Below are 21,400 nucleotides of genomic sequence, written 5' to 3' on the forward strand. Positions count from 1 at the left end.
AAATGTCAACGTCACGAAGTGAAATCTGTCTGATAAAAGTCTGTCTGCTCTCATATATATATATATATATATATATATATATATATATATATATATATATATATATATATATATATATATATAAATTCCCTTCTCACCCTCCGCGGGTGGTCTGTTTCATCCTCTGAGCTCGGGTCCTCTACCAGAGGCCTGGGAGCTTGAGGGTTCTGCGCAGTATCTTGGCTGTGCCTAGAACTGCACATTTCTGGACTGAGATGTCTGATGTTGTTCCTGGGATCTGTTTGAGCCACTGCTCCAGTTTGGGGGTGACTGCCCCGAGGGCCCCAATGACCACAGGCACCACTGTGGTCTTCACCTTCCAGGTCTTTTCCAGTTCCTCCCTGAGGCCCTGGTACTTCTCCAATTTCTCATGCTCCTTTTTCCTGATGTTGTAGTCACTTGGTATTGCTACATCCACCACAACGGCTTTCCTCTATTCTTTATCCACCACCACAATGTCCGGTTGGTTCGCCATTACCATCTTGTCTGTCTGGATCTGGAAGTCCCACAGGATCTTAGCTCGGTCATTCTCCACCACTTTTGGGGGTGTTCCCCACTTTGATCTCGGGGCTTCCAGTCCATATTCTGCACAGATGTTCCTGTACACTATGCCCGCCACTTGGTTATGTCGTTCCATGTACGCTTTCCCTGCCAGCATCTTGCACCCTGCTATTATGTGCTGGACTGTCTCAGGGGCCTCCTTGCACAACCTACACCTTGGGTCTTGTCTGGTGTGGTAGATCTGAGCCTCTATTGCTCTGGTGTTTAGGTGATCGTGGCCCCATTCTTGAGTAGGTATCCGTAGCCAGTCTTGTTGATGATTTGGCTGAGAGGGTTCAGGCCTATGCAGAACAGCAGTGGGGACAGAGCATCTCCTTGGTATATGCCACATTTGATGGACACTCGTGCAAGTGGTTTGCAGTTGGCTTCAAGGGTGGTTTTCCACAGCCCCATCGAGTTTGCAATGAAGGCTCTTAGAGTCCTATTGATGTTGTTCATCTCTAAGCATTCAATGATCCAAGTGTGTGGCATTGAGTCATAGGCTTTCTTGTAATCAATCCAAGCGGTACACAGGTTGGTGTGTCGGGTTTTGCAGTCTCGGGCGACTGTGTGATCTACAAGGAGTTGGTGTTTGGCTCCTCTGCTATTTATGCCTATGCCCTTCTGTGCCTTGCTCATGTATTTATCCATGTGCCCGCTTATCTTAGCCGCTATGATGCCTGACATGAGCTTCCATGTTGTAGAGAGACAGGTTATTGGCCGATAGTTGGATGGGACTGAACCCTTCGAGGGTTCCTTCTGTATCAGGATTGTGCGCCCTTCAGTTAACCATTCAGGGTGAGTCCCATTTTGTAGCAGCTGGTTCAGTTGAGCTGCCAGTCGCTCATGGAGGGCAGTGAGTTTCTTAAGCCAGTAGGCATGGATCATGTCAGGTCCTGGTGCTGTCCAGTTTTTCATACCCGAGACTCTGTCTTGGACATCTGCCACAGTGATGGTTACCGGGGATTGTTCCGGGAGGTTGCTGTGGTCCTCTCGTAGAGAGGTTAGCCACTGTGCATTGCTGTTGTGGGGCGCCTCCCATTCCCATATGCCTTTCCAGTATTGTTCAGTCTCCAGCCTGGGTGGGTCTGCTCTGTTGTTATTACCCTGCCATTGAGAGTACACTTTAGCTGGTTGGGTGGCGAAGAGCCGGTTAATCCTCCTGGCTTCATTCTCTCTCGTGTATCTCTTTAGGCGGCTGGCCAAGGCTTGGAGCCTTTGTTTGGCAGTTTCGAGTGCTTCAGGTATGGGCATCTGGCTGTACTTCTTGGGTACTGATCTTTTCATTGCACCCCTTTGGAGCTCTGACAGTTGACTCACTTCCCTTCTTTTTATCTTGATCTTAGCCTCTAACCGTCTTTTCCATGGTGGGTATTGGGTCTCATGGTTGCTCTTATAACCAAGCATCTCAAGGATCACTGATGCTGAGTTGTATATCAGCTCATTGGTTTCTGTTATGGTGTTGGTAGGGATCGTTCTCAATGCTGCATTCACATCTTCAATGAGACTTTCTGATGGTATATATATATATATATATTTTTTTTTTTTTGCCTCAAAGTTATCTTTGTCCTGCTCACTGTCAAGACCTCTCAGCTTCACTACTCCATCTGAAGAAAAGCATTGCAACAGTATGATGCTGCCATCAACATGTTTAACTGGGTGGATGCTAAGCTTTTATGTACAGATGTACAGTTATTTGTCTGGCTCACATAGGGATTTTGCATTTGTGGAAAATAGTTAGATTTTGAAGGCTATCTGACCTGATCACTTTCATCTCCCACATGTTTGCTGTTTGCTACATTGCTTTTGGTAAAGTTTATTACTACTTATTATATTATTATACTATACTATATACTATATTTTATATTATACTATACTATAATATTATATTATTATTATACTTATTATATACTTACTTACATTAGGAGTCTTCCTTACTGTCCTGATCCGTGAAGTGCTTGATCAAAAGCTGTCCAGTCAACAGATTGTCCTACCTGCAAATGTGGATTATTTGATACAATCTGGAAAGGTTTAAGGAGTTTGAATATTTTTGCAATGCATTGCACATGCATTTGCAACACGCATTTTTACTTATATCTTGGAAAATATAGGAAAAATAATCCTAAATCACTTAAAAAAAACTATCTTGCAGAACCAGTGTTTGGTCAGACAGCTGTAATCTGCTTTTGCTGCTGGAGCCGTTTTGTCGAATTAACCTCATGACATCTCTGCAATTCTCAGGAGTGGCTTATTGTGTCCTTTAGCTACCCCAGTTTGATACCTTCTGTCAGCATGGATCAGTCCTCACCTGCACCAGACCTGCAGTGACACCACACCTCTGCAGCCTGAAGGACTATTCCTTTCCGTCTCAGCGCAAAGGGACTGACGGGACAAGTGACCCCCGCTGGCTTGGAAAACAGCCGTTCTAAATTCTTGTCTTTAGTGATAAACCTTTGGAAAATTGATGGCTGCTTTAAAGCAGGCAGCTATTGCCTCAGTCCTAGAAATAAATGTGTGCACAGTGGACAGTTCCTCTTCATCTCAGCAGGGGGGGTCCAACTACACAAGTATGGAGCATACAACAGAATGCAGTTCTTCCTCAGACATTGAGAGGCCATGCTATTTTCATCAAAAGTATTACATATGAGGACATATTTTACTTTTGCCATGGCTTTATTTATGACTCACTTAGTATGCAACCTTCTTATTCCTACTGTAAAGATTATATGCGGCCAGAGGCATTTAGAAATCTCAATTTGCCTCTTAAGCTATTTAATATCATGCAATTTCATGAAGCAACCAATAAGCCAGCGTCTCTCCTGACTGGAAAGTAATTCTTTCCTATGGATACATCCATTACTATAATTCATTTTTTTCATTTATTCCACTTGCAACTAAATTATTGTGAACTGCAGTGCATGCAGTCCAGTGGTTACCCGGAAGAGCCTGCCAGCACAGTAGACTCTAATTAAGCCAAAAATGGCTTGTTAATTTGAAAAACTTAACAAAACATTTGAACCTAATTTAGCTCCATATGCCAGACTTATAAAAAAAATAATCCAGTGTTTGAAATGTAACCCCCCCCCCAAAACTGTATTCTTTTTATGTTTGGGTAGATTCATAATTAGACTGTTAGTAGGTACTTTTAATCTCTAACTATTAATGAAAATGTATTTACTGTCATGCAGACATCCTCTGACATCTAAGTTGTTTTCATTAGTTTACTAAAGTTCATAATTACATTATAAAATAAACTGCTGGCCAGCTCTTATGCTAAATCAAGTGAGCCAATTTTAGATTTAATTTGTCACCTAATTAGCAACATGCCAGTGTTAGTTTTATTCTATTTGTTTTATTATTATTAGAAATCATTATTTAATCAGGGAACAATCTATTCATGATTTCATTAGATCAGTTCTCCAGGGATTTCACAGAAGGTAAATGACCACAGTTTTTTTTTTTTTTTTTACTTTGTTCATTTTTGAAATTGTTGTTTTCCTCTTTACTTGGATGCTCTTTACAGATCTTCCTCTATACTTAGTAGCCTGAAATTATGAAATGACTATGTGCTGGTATGGCAGATGGTTGTGTTGGCAGCTCTAATATAAGGTCCCAAGGTAACAAAAATGGCTTTTCCTGAGGTCCAAGGAAATAACATTGATCCAATTATGATTCAAATCACTCCCCAGAGTAGAACCAAGCACATTGAATGAAGGTGCTTGAACAAGAAACAGACTTATGGAGCTCTACAAGATCAAATGTAGTTAAATCCATGGGGTGCCATTCATGCTGCCCAAACCTGAACAAATCTAGCAGCTATTCATGAACTGGCTCAGTTAAACGGAGTGTAATGTGTTGCGCTTCTCCTCTATCACCCTGAAAGAATTGGCCATCTGGGTCATCTTCATACTTGTGGAAACATGATTGAGTCCTGACTCTATCACATTGTGCAGTGATTCATCATCCCAGACAAAGGAGTCAGCTGACTTAAGGCTTTGTCATATTTAGATTTAATAGGGCTAAATTAGACAAATCAAGATAAAGACATTCTGTTTCAACCAAAAAATATAAATCTTTTGTTCCATGATGAATGTTTGATATGCGGGCGTTACTGTCCCTACAGAATTATGGTGACTCCAAAGAAGAAAGACCGGGAAAGAGCAAAGATGATGATGAAATTTAAGTGTAATGCACACTTTTCTTGAACTGTGATTTGTATAAAAAGCTGCTTCTTCACGTTAACGTGCTAACTTTTCTTGTTTGTGTAGTGTGACCTAGCATTAAGTAGTAATTACAAAAGGAAACAGTTACATTAAATACAAAGGATATTTATATCCTAATGTAAGGTCTCTTGCATTGGTTCTTACATAAATGTTGCCCATGACACTGCTCTCGTTGTTCACCTTATAACAACAAGGGCAAACCTTATTAATAAAAGGTTTGTGCCACCATTTGGTTTCAGAGTTGCTTGAATTCTTTGTGAAAAGTATTTAACAAGGTGTAGGAAACATTGGTGTGATGCTGGCTAAAGAAGAGGTGATCTAAAGAAGTCACTCTCATTGTGTTGGGGTAACAGCCTCGAGTTACAACTCCTATGCTTTCTTTTTGAGACCTTGGTATTTCTTAAGTTTCTCATGTTCCATGTATCCACGTTCTTGATGTTCTCGTCTCTGCATCTTCTGAGAAGCTGGATTATTGCTGCAACGTGTTGTTGAACATTTTCCTGATGCCAAGAAGGCGTCAGGAAAATACTGATGGAAGGGAGAGGGGACTTATGCATCTTCCAGGAACATAATGCCATTTTGTACCACAATCACATAAATATGTTACCTTCCGTTGTGATAAAATTGCTACATAAATAAAAAAAAAAACAACTTTAGAGAAATTTAACTTTGCATCATGGCAATATCTTATGCCATGTTGCAGAAATTGGCCCCTATTTCTTCAGGAGATAGTTCTTTGGAGTGTTGAACTGAGAAATTGTTCCAATTCGAGGATTTCTCAAACATGAATGAAAGAATCAAAACAACTCACCAGGTATGTTTTTGATGAGGGAATATTATAACATGATATGATGCTCAAAAAAAGTTGACTTTGCATAACACTTTTCTTTTTAACTAGACAGCTGTATTTTACATTTTGATCATTTTTCAGACTTTATGAAAGAAGCAGATATTGCCTTCTTGTTTAGCCCCAAACAAAAAATCTTGATTCAAGACTCCAGACTCTTGAGCCATTTGAAATAAACAGGGGAGTGCCTATTCCTAATTGACATGACATGAAAATAAGATGTTGGGGAACAATTGGTAAGTCTTTTTTTTTTTTATCCAAGCACTTGTGTCATCCAAAGTTGTGCCTTGGGCTATGAATTTCAACTCCCATTTCAAAACCTGATTCTCATCTTCATTGACTAGTACCTGGGATCTTTTCTGCAGTTGGTCCTACCTTGTATTTTACCAACATGATAACTTTGCCAGTTTCTTTGTGAATGTTTGCAACAGACAGGTGCATGTTAGTAAGTTAGAATACCATCATAAGGTTAAAACAAATCAGTAACTCAATACAAAGAGCAAATATTTCATGTTATAGATTCTTTAAACCCCGATTGATGTATTTTTAAGTGTGTATTTCTAAAATTTTTATTATCTTAGTTTGCAGCTAATGAAAAACCCAAATTCAACGTGAAATCTGAATGTTAGGTCAAATCAATGTAAACATTTTCTTAATACAAAAATGTTCCCAGCTGACAAAGGAGAGTAACCTACAAAAAGTAATTGCTGTAGAAGTTGGTTGTATGCAGGTATAGTAGGTACATATGGAGGTATATTATAACTAGAAGCTAAAGTGGAAAAATAAAGTACAAAAAAATGTTCAAAAGTTTGGAGAGAACTGACAATACATATTATACAGCAAATTGGCGTACTGTCAACTGAACTAACATTTCTCTAACATTTTTGAAAAAGTGAATTTTGGGTTTAAGTTAACTGGTAGTAATCATAATATGAATTTCATTTTATGAACTGAATCAGCCGCAATGTCAGTAAACGGTTTTAAGTCACAGAGAAGCATCACATGACACAGGTGTGTACAAAGTATATAATCAAGTGTATTTTCATCTTTATCCACGTTCTGTACACATATTAAGATCCATTTCACATGAACACTATACAATAGCAATGAGTGAGGAATGGTATATTTTCTGAGCGCTGAGCAGCTCACATTAAATGGCACTTTCATAAAAAAAAGAGAAATCACACAGCATGAGCAGATAACTGAAAACAAAAGTTATCAGATTCACTGAGATTCAGCACATATAAAAAGCACAACAAAATAAAACATTGATTGGTTCCATCCTTCTGTTTCCTCTGCATCACCTGAATGGCAAACAATGGGAAAGAAACAATGAGATATTTGCAGCTATCAGAGGAGAGTGTGCTTCTTTTATTATTTTTTTGTCCGGATTAAAGTAGAAAGCAATCTAAAATGTGGTGTGTTAAGAAGAGTGGTAACAAGATACATCGAAATATCAGAGAAATATTACAGTTCACAAATTTAATTTAATCCCACAGAATAGTCTTTTGGATAACTGATAGAAAAAAAATCAATACTTTTGGCTGCTTTACAAGGATCATCTTATGTCTCAGAGCTATGCTTCCATTTTCAGTGTGCTTTTTAAATTTCCAATAACAGCATAGAGGAAATAAAAGGTTGTTAGTGAGCCGGCCTTTCTCCAAAACGCTCTTCAAAAGTGGGATTCTGCGCTTCTCAAAACTCCATCGAACTGCAACAGTTTGGATGTGGTGATGAAATCAATGGTGGGTGCTGGACCAACAATCCTGGATGTGTTCGTTTTGATCACATCCTGGCCAGGCTGCTAACCTCTATATGTACAGTACACACAAGCAGTGCTTGTAGAGGAATACCTTCACATGTTCACAATTATCCCTTCATTATATCACACAATTCCTCAGATTCATCTGACTGAAACATTCGAGGACTGCTGTGTAGAGGTATGAATAGTGATTTCATGACCACTTTTAGACGGAGCTAGATGTCCTGGCTCATTTACAGTACAATTATCCATCAGTGAAAATAATCCCATCTCACGAGGACGGGCGTACGCAGAGCGATCGGGGTAGTTAAAAAAGAAAAAAGAAAAAAAAGAAACACGTAACATAACACGAAGGCTGCCGATGTGATGTCTTCTCCAAGTGAAAAGGGCTTTCTCTTCGAGTGCGCTCGGGATGACTGCCGGGGCGCTTGCTGCTCATATACCATAAAAATTCAATAACTGGCCTGTTCTGCCTCATGTATCATAATGGGGACATTGAGTCTCAGGATAGAGAATTATAAAGAAGTCCAAAGAAACTGGATGTTCTCAGCACTTTCTTCACAGTACCATATCCATGCTATGTACAAAGCCTAAGTGGATGTTCTCTTTTCTAGCCAAGTTAAAAACATGAAATAAAAATCGTACACCAACAAAGAGATGGTGAATACAGAGTGTCCATTTTGACACAAATGATGCGTTAGATCTTGTGTCATTGACGGGGAATATAGCACTGCTGGGGAACTGGGCATCCTTGACTGTAGGGAAACCAATATCTATTCGCTTCGAGTGAATGTTTCCTTGCGGTCTGGGAAGTTTTTCAGATACCTGATGGATTCAGGTTGCAAAAAACAAAAACAAAAAAAACAAAAAGGAAAACAGCATCCTCTCTCATCCTCCAGTCTCAGTCCATGGTTGCCTATTCTCCTTCTCTTTCAGACATAGTATTCCTTGTCTTTGTTCTTTTTGCCCTTTGTGATGGCCTTCGCCACAGAGGCGGTGGCTGTGCTTTTGTCTTTAACCACTGCTCCATTGCCCTCCACAGTGGAATTGTTGGCAAAAGTGTGACCCTGGTCTGCTGGGTAGGAGCCTTCATCCCGGTTGCGGTACTTGTACATGGCATAGAGGAGGATGAGGATGCAGAGAGCAGCAGCAGCCACGATGCCGACCACCATCCCTGTGGTGCTACTGGACTCCCTGATGACTTCTACGGCGCCTGGTTGATTCTTTTCATCAGAGGCTGTGGGATTGGCTGTGGGCACATGGGGAAAATTGGGGGGGTACGTTAGTCCTGGTGTGTTACGGGAGGATGGAGGAGCAGGGGGCAGGAGCACCTGGTCGCGGGTGTTCATTTTGCCTGCGGGAATGTGGAGCTGGTCAGGATTGGTTGTGGGAACAAAAGGAGGTAAGGGGCGGGATTTCTTAACTCCACCCTCACCGACGGCGGGAGGTGGAGGAAGGACTGTCCTATCAGTGACCATGGGGGAGTTATTATTGTAAAAGTCCTCATCATCGGATTCCGTCATCTCCCCCGAGCCGAAGGCCGAGACTTCCACAGGGTCACCGCAGTCCTCCTGGTCCGGGGGGCAGGAGGGATGAGGGGGGAGGATCAGGGACTCTTTGGTGGTTTCAAGAGGGGAGAGGAGGGTTGGGGGAGGAGGGATTACAGGGTAACGAGTGGCGATAGATGGGGGCTCAAGGGAATCCACTGTTATAATAGGCAACACTAATTCACCTCCTAAAAAGGAAAGAGAAAAAGTAAGGTATCCCAAATTAGAACTTGTCTGACTAAACAGTTCAACAGAATATTTTCTGGCAATATATGCTAATGTCAGTGATATTATTATATTGCATTGCCTTGCAAAAGTATTGACGCTCCTTGAATAACAACAAAGTTCATTGTGTTTTATTTTGAATTTATGACAGACCAAAACAAAGTGGCTCATACTTGTGATCTGGGAATATAAATATTTAAGTTTTTCTGTAGAGTTTGGTGTGCATTTATACACACCCTCCCCCATTTTACTCTAATCCTTCAAAATAAAATCTGGTTGAAACAATTGCTTTCAGCTCAAAAAAGATTAAGGCCACTGAAAATAAAAAAAAGCAACAAGAAAACAAAATGGTATCTTCCAGAACCCATTCGACCTTGTATGCAATCACTTAAATCAGAGTGATTTAAGTAATTCCTCCACAAAGTTAGTTCTCCTCCTGCACAGCTCACATCTCTGTCAGTGAATCTGATTGCTTCCAGTTGACCATCTATATTCAAGATGGTCCCTGTAAAAAAAAGTTGCAAATCAAACTTTTTTCACAGAATTTAGATGAAAAGAAACAACATTTCAGTGGCCCTAATCATCATCTGTACTTCAAAAATCGCCGGTTTGGCAAGTTGTAATGTATTCTCAGAGAGAAATCCTTAATGACACACAGCGGCTGCAGTTCTCAGAGTAAATATAGCTGCTCTTTGAGCTGTTTAAAGCCCTTTCTGAGAAAGAATGGGCAAAATCTTCAGTGTCTAGACCTGCAAAGCTAGTAGAGACACACCCCAAAAGCTCTGCAGCGAAGGAACGTTCCACAAAGACACCTCTAGGATTTTTATTCTAAAAATGTAAAAAATGCTTTTGCAAGACATTGCATATAACACTCTTAGAGGTGTGATTTGTAAATGCCTGGGTATGCAAAAGAGAAATCCTCAATAACACACAGACAAACGGTAACCAAAACGCAACAAAAGCTTAATCAGGACACATGCAAACACAAACACGCAAGGACCCCTAAGAGGGTGAAAGCTCAATGAAAAGCACGTGACAAATGGATGAAAGTGCAAAAAATTAAATGGCCGTGCTGCTGTGTGCACATCTGTGGGCAGAAATTCAGGGATGACAAGAGAGCAAACAGATCATTATTTGAATGAAGCACAAACATATCTCAGAGGTTGAATATCCATCTATCTATCTATCTATCTATCTATCTATCTATCTATCTATCTATCTATCTATCTATCTATCTATCTATCTATCTATCTATCTATCTATCTATCTATCTATCTATCTATCTATCTATCTATCTATCTATCTAATGTTTCTATTTACAGAGTTGTACGGATATTTATGGTGACTCCATTCCCTTTCATCATTATCATTTGAGTCACATGTTGCAGAGCCAGCCAGCAACAAACAATTCTGATAAGGTCATATTAATAATGGAGGCACCCATAATAAGGTCAGACTCGTTCTTGAGTTTCAAAGCTTGTAACTGTCACAAACCTGATCTACTGTCATCCTATCTTAATTACTCTGGCATGCTCTTAATTTTCCACACTCATTTTCATTAATTCAGTCCGACTGAGTGACTTGCAGATGGGTATACGATGGGTAAAAATTAGATGAGGCTTTAGTGACAATCAAAATGACGACAGCTGTTCAAGCAAGTGGTGGAAAGAGGAGCGGAAACACGAAGAAAAATTCAACTTGTGGAAAACAACAATGAAACCAGAACACTTTGTGCGTTAACAATCCTGCGCAGGAGTCGAGGAGCAGTCCAACACGATGTTTTTCTGGTTTTCCCATAAGCTACCCACCTGTTCCAGGCTCACACTCTTCCAGATCCTCATCGTCACTCGGACACTCTGCCGATGCCACCAGAATATCGTCAGAGCTCTGAGGCTGAAAAAAAAGAAACAATAGAGTGAATGAACAATTAACACATTTCTAGCTAGATTTTTTTTTTCCAGCTGCTTTTTTTTTTGCCGACTGTTCTATTTAAGGAATATCTGCTCCACACAGAGCTATACCACAGAAGTGTTTTTATTGTTCTTTTGCTTGGAGCAACTCCGGTAAGAGCGCATGTTCAAAACGAGCACATATGCAGCTGCTCTTTATCTTTTAACCCCTGTGGCGGTTTTCATGCACTGTGTGCAAACAAAGAATAAACATCACTGATAGATTACCTGTAGGCTAAATGGCTTTTAATACTTCCCATTTTATTGTGAACAGGTTTGTTTTGTAAGCAATTATCTTGCATGAATTTCCACAGAAACATGCTGCTTTAAGTTAAGAAGCAGGAGAACTGTCCTTTTGATACATTGACTATACTTACAAGACATTTTTTTATTTGGCCCATCTGATTAACTCCATCCATAGACATCAATGGATGTTTTTATGTAGAAATCTTTTAACTTTTCACCTCTAAAAACTTCTTCCCCTTGGTTAGAAGCAAGGCAGTGTCGTTTTCATTTCTGATCAACAAAATTTTTTTGCCCCAGGGGTTTGGTCATGGAAACAGCGGCAGTTTCTGATATGTGTGATATGGCTTGCCACGCAGGGTGCCATCCAATCAGGGGTGGCACAAGGGCTCAGAAAAAAATACACTAAATCATGCAGACTGATCGTGAAACAAGTTTTCTAACACTTGTGTGCATATTGATAGTGGGTGACTCAGTTTTGTTACATCATAATTACTGTAAGAAAATGTGACTGCATACGCTGGGCGCTAAAAATAATCAGTGGTTATTTAGCTATTTTTTAAATCTTTTTTATAAAATCTGGACTACTTTTGGTCTAGTTCATAATATTAAATAAGTCAGTTAAAAAGACAGTTTTAAATAGTTTTAGGTTCAATTTGTACAACCACATAATAAGCATGTGGAATATTTTTTGGCATCGCATATTTTGTTTTTAAATTTAAAGTCCTTTTAATGAAATGGTAGAGAACAAGGTGCTTAATGCATCACGGTCCCGTCTCTACCTGTAGTCAGATGGTTGAGGCACTTTTCCCGTATTTACAGGAAAACAAACTGGAGAGTTTGGAAACATTTCTGGCCCTGAATTAAATAGGAATGCTTCTATGCTATGTTCTTACATTAGTCTTTGTGTAAAAATCTATAAAACAAGTTAATATTATTGATAAAATTATCATAACACTAATAAATAGAGTATTATACTAATTTAGGAGGATTGATAATTTGAATTATGATGCTGGTTTTTGTTTAACAAGGTGTCAAAACAATAAAACTGAATATGATCATAGTATAAGAATATCACTCTGTTTTATGCCTAGAGAGCATACACAATTTTATATGTACATCTTTAATACGTTTGTCTTCAGGGAAAAATCGAACAAAAGCACAAATGTTTTTTGGTCTCACTAAGGACATTTTCAAATGTAAGAAGCCAAGGTTCACTGCTCTAAAATGTCATGGCCTTTCCAAGTGTGTGAACCAAGGAGCCTAATCTATCATCTGATTTCCCTTCGTTCGTGTGATCGTGCTCTTTTATTGGAACTGGAGAGATCCTGAAACCTGATGGCTACTTTTAAAGGTTTTTACTTAGTGCTGACTTTTTGAGCACGAGGCTCGTCCTCAGACCTGAATTTATAACTTTTGATCTTCTCTGTGCACTCTTCTTCATTTTACATTTCAATGCATGTGGATCAATGATGGATGAAAAAGGCCCCTGCGACTAAGAGCACAACGTGATACGACAAGTAATTGGAAAGGATGTAGATCTTTATATTACTATTGAGCAGACCTGCTTTTGGTCGGCTGTGAAACTAGCTATAACATTTAACAACCATACACACAACGATTTATTGTTTTTTGTTTTTAAAAATGTGTCAACAAAACATGATGCGTTGGTTAGCAGGGAAGTGTGTTCAAACTGGACTGGGGTTAAGGTAAAAAACAAAATACAAATACAAATTCAAACTAGAAAAATAATAGCAACTAGCAACTGTAAAAGTAAATCAAATCAACACAGACAACAATATTAAATTAGGTGAGCCTTTTTTGAAACAAGTTTAACCATAAATATCTAATTCAGAGGCCGATTAAGTTCCTTTTCTCAAAAATCGGTCTTCAGCTTGTTTTCATTTAAGCTGCCCGACCTTTGAGATGCTCTCCCTCAAGCTGGGAGATCGCTGGCGGCGGGTGGTGGTGGTAGCCATGGTGGTTGTGGTTTCCATAATTGTGGTGGACATGTCGGACACGGCCAGCGGTGTCACAGAGGTGGTGTCCGTAGTCAACGCGGAGAGCGAGTCTCCGACCAGGCGCAGGTTCCCTTCCACCTGAACGCTCGGGTCGTTTTCTGCAGCCAGTTTGAGCACCTGGAGGCCGTTGTAGTACAGCCCAGAAATCTGACCCTGGAAGGGCCGACCCTTGTCGTAACCACCAATTTTAATGGCCGCCTGGCTGTTAAAGATGGTCAGCTGTCTCCCTGATGTCAGACAGAAACATGGACAAAGAAAAGGCAGGAAAAAGAAAGCAGACATGACAAAGTCAGAGAACTTTCTTTTTCTTTTTCTTTTTTTTACTGGTAAAGCATTTGAACCAGGTGAGCTTTAAGGATTATAGAGCTTAATACAGTTTTAAAAAGGTTTATTTAGATGTTAACTTTAGAAGGGAAGCTTAAAACTTTGACTTCACAGTTGGTGCAAGAAGATTAAAACTTGTTTAGGTGTCATTTTTGACGTGTTTAAACATTTTAACTGAACTCTGTGGGAAAAACGACTAATGTCATTATTAATCTCTTAGCTTTAGAATAAATTTTGTGTGCAGCTCTGTAAAAAGCATTTCCCCCTTAGATATTTCGTTTTCCTCTTCATAATTATTTTGTATGCTACAGAACATCAAACTAATCGTAATATCAGACAAAGAAAATCATACGGTTTCCAATTGAGTCCTTTCTATTTATAGGAAAACCCCCTCTAACCTAACGACTTGTTGTGAATTTCCGGCAAACGCTCCCACCAAGTGATAGCTGTTAATGGTTTTTTTCCATTATTATAGAGAAATTTTATCCCACTATTTGTGAATTGAGAATTGCTTCAATTCAGCAACACTGCAGGGTTTTTAAACATGAATGGCTTCGTTAAAGTCACGCCACAGAAACTCAACCTCATTATGTCTGGTATGAGCTGGACATTCTCCTTCAGGACTTTCTACAAAAGAGGAGAATTAATCAATCAATCAATTATAGCAAGACACCAAAGTCCTGACTTGGAAATAAAGCAGGTCCAGACCATCACTCTACCACCATGTTTGACTGCATTATTCTCTTTTTCTGAAGATTTAACAGAAGACACTCCTTCCAAAAGGACCTGCTTTTTTCTTGTTGGCCCATAAAACATTTTCACAAAGGTTGTGAGGATCAGTAGGGTGTTTATGGCAAATGTGAGACAGTCTTTGTCTCATTCTTGGTCAGCAGTGGCTTTGACCTTGGAGCTCTTTTTACCAAGTCTCTATTATTGAGCACTGATCTTAGCTCAGCTAAGAGAGGCCTGCAGTGGTCTGTAAGCTCTATGCTTAATCTGAGACGAGCTCTTGAAGTAATCTTGTTAGGAGGTTTTCCACTGTTCCATCTTTTCTCCATTTTTTTAAATAACAATGGTATTGGGTGGTTTGCTAGAGTCCCAAAACCTTTGAAATGTCTGTGTAACTCTTTCCAGACTGATAGATGTCAATGACTTTGTTCGTCTGTTTTTGAAGTACTTCAGATCAGGGTACAATTTATTATTTATCCTGACAGTGTAGCCTGCTTCATGATATTAGGAAGGCACCATTTAACTAATTTCTTCATTCTGTACGACATTAGGCTTGATGTGAACTCAGCTTTCTAAAACAAATGTGGTGCAGCTTATTTTTTCACATGATGCCTGGCTGGATTGGATAGCTTTTTAAAAGTGTTTTTTTTAATGCTCTTACTCAGGTTATCTTTGTGTGATATTAAAATTAGTTTGATAATCTGAAACACTTCAGTGTGACAAATGAGTAAGCAAAACAGAAAATTGTAAGGGGCAAGTACTTTTTCACAACACTGTACGCCGTGTCCATTTTTTATTCATTTTTTAAAGAATTTAAATCTCCCGACTGTTAAGCTTCTTACTGTGTGAAGCTGACTTCTCCTCCCACCGACCCCTTCAGCCATTAGGTCTTTAAAACATGCTTTGCTAGGGATTTCAACACATCCAGCTGTGTCCACCCCCTGAGAGGGGCAATGATAGCCCACTGCAACATTGTCAGCAGCCTCACTGATAAGCAGTTACATCACAGCACTGCAGTAATGGGCCTAACTCAGGAGAATACTTATTAGCAAAGCTAATGGCTGCAAACAGTGAACTGCTGTATTTAAACAGCCTGTCAGGTCCGCTGTGTTGTGGTAAAATATACTTAGCGTGGGAGTTTGGTGTGACTGCAGAACAATATGAGGAAATACAAGGTCACAGGGAAAAAGTAAAAGGAGAGCAAATTCATCTGTGTGATCACATCCAGAAGTTAGGGTTTAAAATGTTTAGGTGTTATGAAAGACATTTATATCACAGGTTAGTTTCACTTGGGGTTACCGAAAAGGTTATACAACATTTTAATGATGTTTTATGTTTAATAATTAGACACAGCATCTATTTATACACACTGGTTAACAGGGATGAATGGGGGTTAGACAAGGGTTATGAGCTTTGATTAATTTATTTTAAAATGTTTAAGGTGCAGCATCTCCACAAGGTGTAAGGATACAAAATAAATAGCAAGGCTGAAATAGTGTTACGCTTCAAAATTTATTTTAAGGAAATCGAGGACATCCAAATTCACTGCCAATAGAAGTTCAAATTCGAGTGGAAATTTGAATGAGGCTAGCTAGATCCCTCTCATCCTTGTGTCCTGGCGCTGCACCTCTTATGGGGGAAGGTTATTTAGTGGTTATTTCTAGGGTTAATTCATCTAATAATTTTTACCTTTATCGTTTATCCACTCGTCAACTACCCGACCAAGTCTGTACGGGATTCTTTGTCTAGCAATAGCCAGTCGTTCATTATCATAGTGTCCTTCAAAGAATTTGGAGAGACAGGTTAAAGGTTAAAGTCTGCAAGCTGAAAGATCACAAGGTTAGCAACAATGTTCTAAGGTCTAACAGGGTTAACAAGTTGGCAGTTTTCCATCCAGCTGTGAGTTAAAACAAAGGAATGCTTTACTTAGAGCCATCTAGTTATTGTGAGTTACATTCTTAAAATGCTAATTAGAGAAATGTTTAGGCTATTTATAATTCACTACACTAGTTAGTGTGATTTATCTATTTATTTAAGCAAAGCATAATCTTACATCGGAGATCAATTACAGCAAAATCATTTTATGCAAATACAGGTTAATTTAGGCAGACACAAGAAATACATAACAGCTTAATGATTCAAACAAAGCCAGTCAGAAAACCCCATGCAATTAGGCAGTAGACTGCAGAACCAAAATTGAAACCCCAGTTAGTATAGAGAGCTAAAGTCTCAGGCCTCTTCTGCTACACAATATATGTACATTGCATGCACAGTTATCAGGAACTGTCAGTATTTTTTTTTATTACTTAATTATAGGAACACTTACAGTCAATTTAAAACGTTATTGAATTCAAATTTGCACGTTATACAAGGATGTTTCATCTTTCTCCAAGGCATGTTAAGTGGTAAAAGTTAGTAGATCAGTTTTAGTTTCAGGTTTATTCAAGTACCAAAGGGCAATTAATGCTACAGCAAGTATAACAGAGAAAAAAAGGAAGGAAGAAAAAAATAACAAATTAAAAAAAATAACAGCAAGCAAGTAGTAGTAGTAGGGATGCTCTTGAGCTGGGTACCCCTGCTGTTCAAAGAGTTGCCAAGTTTGATACGACTCTCTCATCTGGATCTATATAAGATGAGGGAAGTAAACAGGTAGAGCTTCATCATTTTTTAAGGCCTTTGTTGATTTGAAGGATGACAGTGATGCACTGATTAAACAGACTTCTTCCTTAGCCACTACAAAACAGATCATCTTCCAAGAGTTATCACTATGTTTGGAAATGTTATCTCCAGTCCATCATCAACGTGAAACTCCTGTCCTCCACCTGTGTCGGCTCTGACTTTATTAATGATCCAGAAGCAGGTTTCATCATGAATTGCTCTGACTTCAGTAGCCAACAAAAACCTAAGAAGAATCAGTCTGAGGTTACCTCAACACATCTGGTTGCTAATCACGCTACAGCGTTGCTTCAGTCTTATCATCATACATTTTGACATTACCTACAAGATATTAGCTTTATTTTTAATTGTGTGAGTACTTTGTCATTAACATGCAACATTTTCTTTTACTGGATCTCATTACTTTGACTTTTCAGCATCATCTAAACACATTTTTAGCCAATTCATATTAAATTCAGTCCGCTTTTAACTGTAGCTGCTTTGGGCTACAAAGATATTATGAAATGTAATGAATTTAGTTACAAATTTTCAATTGGATAACTGCGGATAAACAGTGGATGATGAAGTGAGTGATTTACTGGGCAGACTTAAGAGGTCCTGTTAGCACTTTAATATATGAAACTTATAATTAAATTCTGAATTACCAATGAAACATGAAGAAATAATACATCACTGTAGTATGTTTGTTTACTCTACAGTATTTGGATACAGATGAGCCACCAAATACATTTTAGCTTTAAAAAAAAATCAATAAGCAGAAGAGGAAGATGACTTTAGCTCTCTATGTAACACATGCAAGCACAAAACATAACATCTACAACAAAAATTATGGTATAATAGATTAATTACTCTGAAAAACACAAGAGCAAGGTTAGCTTCTGAACACGAGACAGTGTGAATGTGTTTGCTTCATTATGATTCAACAGAGAGTCGGTAGTAAATTAAATAAAGCTGAACCCTTTTTAAACATTTGGTGTGTCATAAGACACACCTGCATTTTTTTAATGCTTTATATTATCACTACTTCATGATGTTCAATTTAAAGCCAGAAATGCTTTACAGTGGTCATAATCATCACCTGCAGCACATGTTGCACACTCCTTTTACAGAAACAAAGCCCTCCTTTATGATTGCTCTGGTGAACTTCAATCATTTACTTTTGCAAATGTTTAAAAACCACTGATTACTGAGTGGGAGCTGAATAAAAAAAAGTGCACACATGGTCGTCCATATTATACAATTCTGATTTCGGCACAACTGTGGCAAATATGCGTGTGTGTGTGTGTGTGTGTGTGTGTGTGTGTGTGTGTGTGTGCTTTCAGCACCAGCTGGAGGCAGAGAGGGGACTTGCTTTCCTCTCGCTCTGCCAGCTTGTGCACCTGTGCTGAATGATGTTAATTACTTGATTGCTTCAGAGCAGGTTAAAGCACAGGCTGCAATGATCACATAATCTATGGGTTTTTATACCATTCGTGACTCTATGTGTAGTTTACATTTATGGAGGTTAGTGATTTTTCTTATTATGTGTTGTGTTCCTCTTCTCTCATTGCATGAGTATTTTTACATTCTTATGAACATTTCACTGGCAATAACAGTAGAATAATCCTGATAGTTTGTGTTGCTATTGCAATTAGTTTTGCACAGTGCATAATATCTCATTTGATCTGAAGTTTAAATGTTGGTAAATAAATGCTTGAAAATGTTCTTGAAAATTACTTGAACTGACTTCTCCTTGAGTGGTTGTATGTTTTGTTTTTTTTTAAAAACATCAACTAAACTTCTTTTATTCATTTTCCGACCCTGAAATTTTATTGGTTCAGCTTTTACATGTGTGTGCACAAATTTAATAATTTGCAGAAGTAATTGCATCAATAAAATTGGCCAACAAACAAAACTACTTTCAGTGGACACTTGCAATCTCCTGAATCCTATAGAGAAAACAAATCCATGCTGCTCCTCATGTTAATCACTGTTTACTCAACATGCCGTCTCGCTACCCTTACCTGGTGGGTACCGCTCAATGACTGGATGGTTGTCCACCTGGAGAGTGGCATTGCCACCACTGCGTGTGAAGCGCACAACATGGTACTTGCCATCATTTACAATGGCGGCAGGCTCGTCAATGGTGATGTCATCTGTTCCCACATTAAAGATGACACCCACTTTCCCTTGATCCTGCTGGCAAAAGACAGTGAAGGATTGAGGCAAATGACTAAAACAAGGGGTACGGTTAGTTACCATGAGAGAGAGAACAAAGACGGTGACAATCACTTGCAAAATTGTCATCATTGTTCATCCCAACTAATAGTGTCACTTTGTAAAGGTCCACTATCATTTCACTTGATTACTTCCTAATGATATGGTTTTTAATTGATTTTTTACTGGCCTTTGATGTACTGGTGAGCTGTCCAGGGTGTACGTACTGGTTTGGAGTTGGATGCTAAGTGGTTGCCTTTGAGGGATGATTTGAAAACCAAAGCTTGTGGAAGATGGCCAAAGAGACTCTGGAAAAACTTAATCAGTTTCTAAGCATTGTGAGAATACCTTGCCTCGTTAACCATTAGCCACTGAAATTAGCATGTGGATTGTTAATCCCTGGACTTTATTTCATTAGTTCTAGTTCAAAATCTAATAAATATGTATTGATCCAATCTGAACCATTAAATTCTAAACTAAACATAGATGATCAAAGATTAGATTTGTCATAACCTTGCAAAAATAAGATCAATCCATGTCATTTTAGTCTGAACCAAATGTAAAATTTACATGTGGCTTTGTAAAACCCAGATTGGATTATTTAAATTAAAATTATTTTATAGACAGTTTATAATTTTTGACACATTTCTTTGTAAAAAGGGAAACAAATATTCTTTATTCAACTGCTGTTGTCTTGTTCTCATTAATTAAACACTGTGTACTATCTAGTCTTGTCATAAGAAGTTTTACCCATGCTGATTTATTTCCTCAAAAGTAATTCTTTGACTATATTTACTCATCTTATTTTTATATACAACTTTCTAAATTGAGATGCGTGCCATTTCATATTGAAACTACACAGAGATGAGCTAAAACGATTGTTCGAACAAAATATTCTATCTTTTTAGATCTGAACAATATGCTAAGCTTTTTTTTTTAGGGTTCAGTGAAAGTTCTCCTCTGGAGTCGGCTCAGGTTTCCTGATTTTGATCAGTCTTGACATAATCTTGCTGTTTCTCTTTTGGTTGACCAGCTTCTCATGCCTTTCAGTCTCTCCCAAGTCAGACCAACAAACCTCCCTGAAAGGTCAGAGCTGCTTCCTAATCTACAGCCTTTGGGTGCTGCTAATAAGAAACATTGGAAAACAAACAGCGTGGTTTCTGTGCCTCTTTGACTTTCGCCTTATTGCCTTAAAGCCTTTCTAAATGCAAGGGATGGTGGCAGTGGTAGTTGTAGAGGACATTAGGAAAAAACAAATTGCCAGGCACACCAAAGGTAGAGTTTAACTTCCCCATTGCCTGAGCAATTCTGAAACTACAAAAATATGGAAGAATGCAATAAAAAAAGTACTTTTTGTGTCAAATTATTTTCGTTTCAGCTTTACTATGAACAAACAATGCTGAAGTTTTTATTTAAAAAACCTTAAATCCAGCAGACTGTACACCCATAACCTGAGAAAAGATGGTAAACAAACAGTGACATTGAGTGGTGCTTTACTGAAATGAAACCCTGCAAACGGCTGCTCCTGCGTGCCACATAACCATGATAAACCCAGCATTCCTCAGAGCCGCTATGCGACTGAGACTGAGCTTAACTTTTCTTTTAAAAACAAAGTTCCTGACATGTCCCACTTATTATAACAGATTGTTCCTACACCCCAAATTGCATTTATTCTAGAATCTAGACAGAATTTTTCTTTTCTTTTTCAGGCTCAATGACAGCTGCTATTATGTGATGCAAAATCTGTAAAATTGGTGCTGCAAACTCAACCTCTAATCATATGTAAAATCACTCATTTAGGCCTTTTGAAATAAAAAAAATGATAATTTATGCAGACACATTCGGTTTTAAATTTAGAGGTCTTCTCAGAGACCTTAAGTGTTTCTCTGATGATGTAAAGTTTGTGACCGAAGGAGGCTATTCCTCAGTAAAGATGGGGACTGTGGTTTAGACTGGAGGTGCATTTAAGTTACACAAAGACTGAACTAGAAGCAGCAAGCTGGTTGGTGGAGATCCTTGCTACCAAAGATCATTAACGACCTAAGAGATGTGCATACTCTCTTGTGAAATGCGTGTTTG

General features: G+C 38.7%; 1 protein-coding gene across 13 annotated transcripts in view; it reads right to left on the minus strand.

The window, feature by feature from the left end:
- Positions 1-6,665: 6,665 nt before the first annotated feature.
- Positions 6,666-21,400, minus strand: part of nrxn2a (neurexin 2a) — a 182,094-nt gene continuing 167,359 nt past the window's right edge. For 6 of the 13 annotated variants that reach the window (XM_081615817.1, XM_081615821.1, XM_081615815.1 and 3 more), the window contains 5 exons: positions 19,129-19,303; positions 16,139-16,228; positions 13,295-13,623; positions 10,992-11,076; positions 6,666-9,146 (listed from right to left, as the gene is read on the minus strand). In XM_081615817.1, the coding sequence (XP_081471943.1) occupies positions 8,344-9,146; positions 10,992-11,076; positions 13,295-13,623; positions 16,139-16,228; positions 19,129-19,303 (1,482 nt within the window). In that variant the 3' untranslated portion in view covers positions 6,666-8,343. The remainder of the gene's footprint in view (positions 9,147-10,991; positions 11,077-13,294; positions 13,624-16,138; positions 16,229-19,128; positions 19,304-21,400) is intronic. The other 7 variants (XM_081615822.1, XM_081615820.1, XM_081615828.1 and 4 more) reach the window with 3 other exon arrangements.

The sequence above is a fragment of the Poecilia reticulata genome, chromosome 14, assembly GCF_904066995.2.
Source record: "Poecilia reticulata chromosome 14, P_reticulata-male-v2, whole genome shotgun sequence".
NCBI lineage: Eukaryota > Metazoa > Chordata > Actinopteri > Cyprinodontiformes > Poeciliidae > Poecilia > Poecilia reticulata.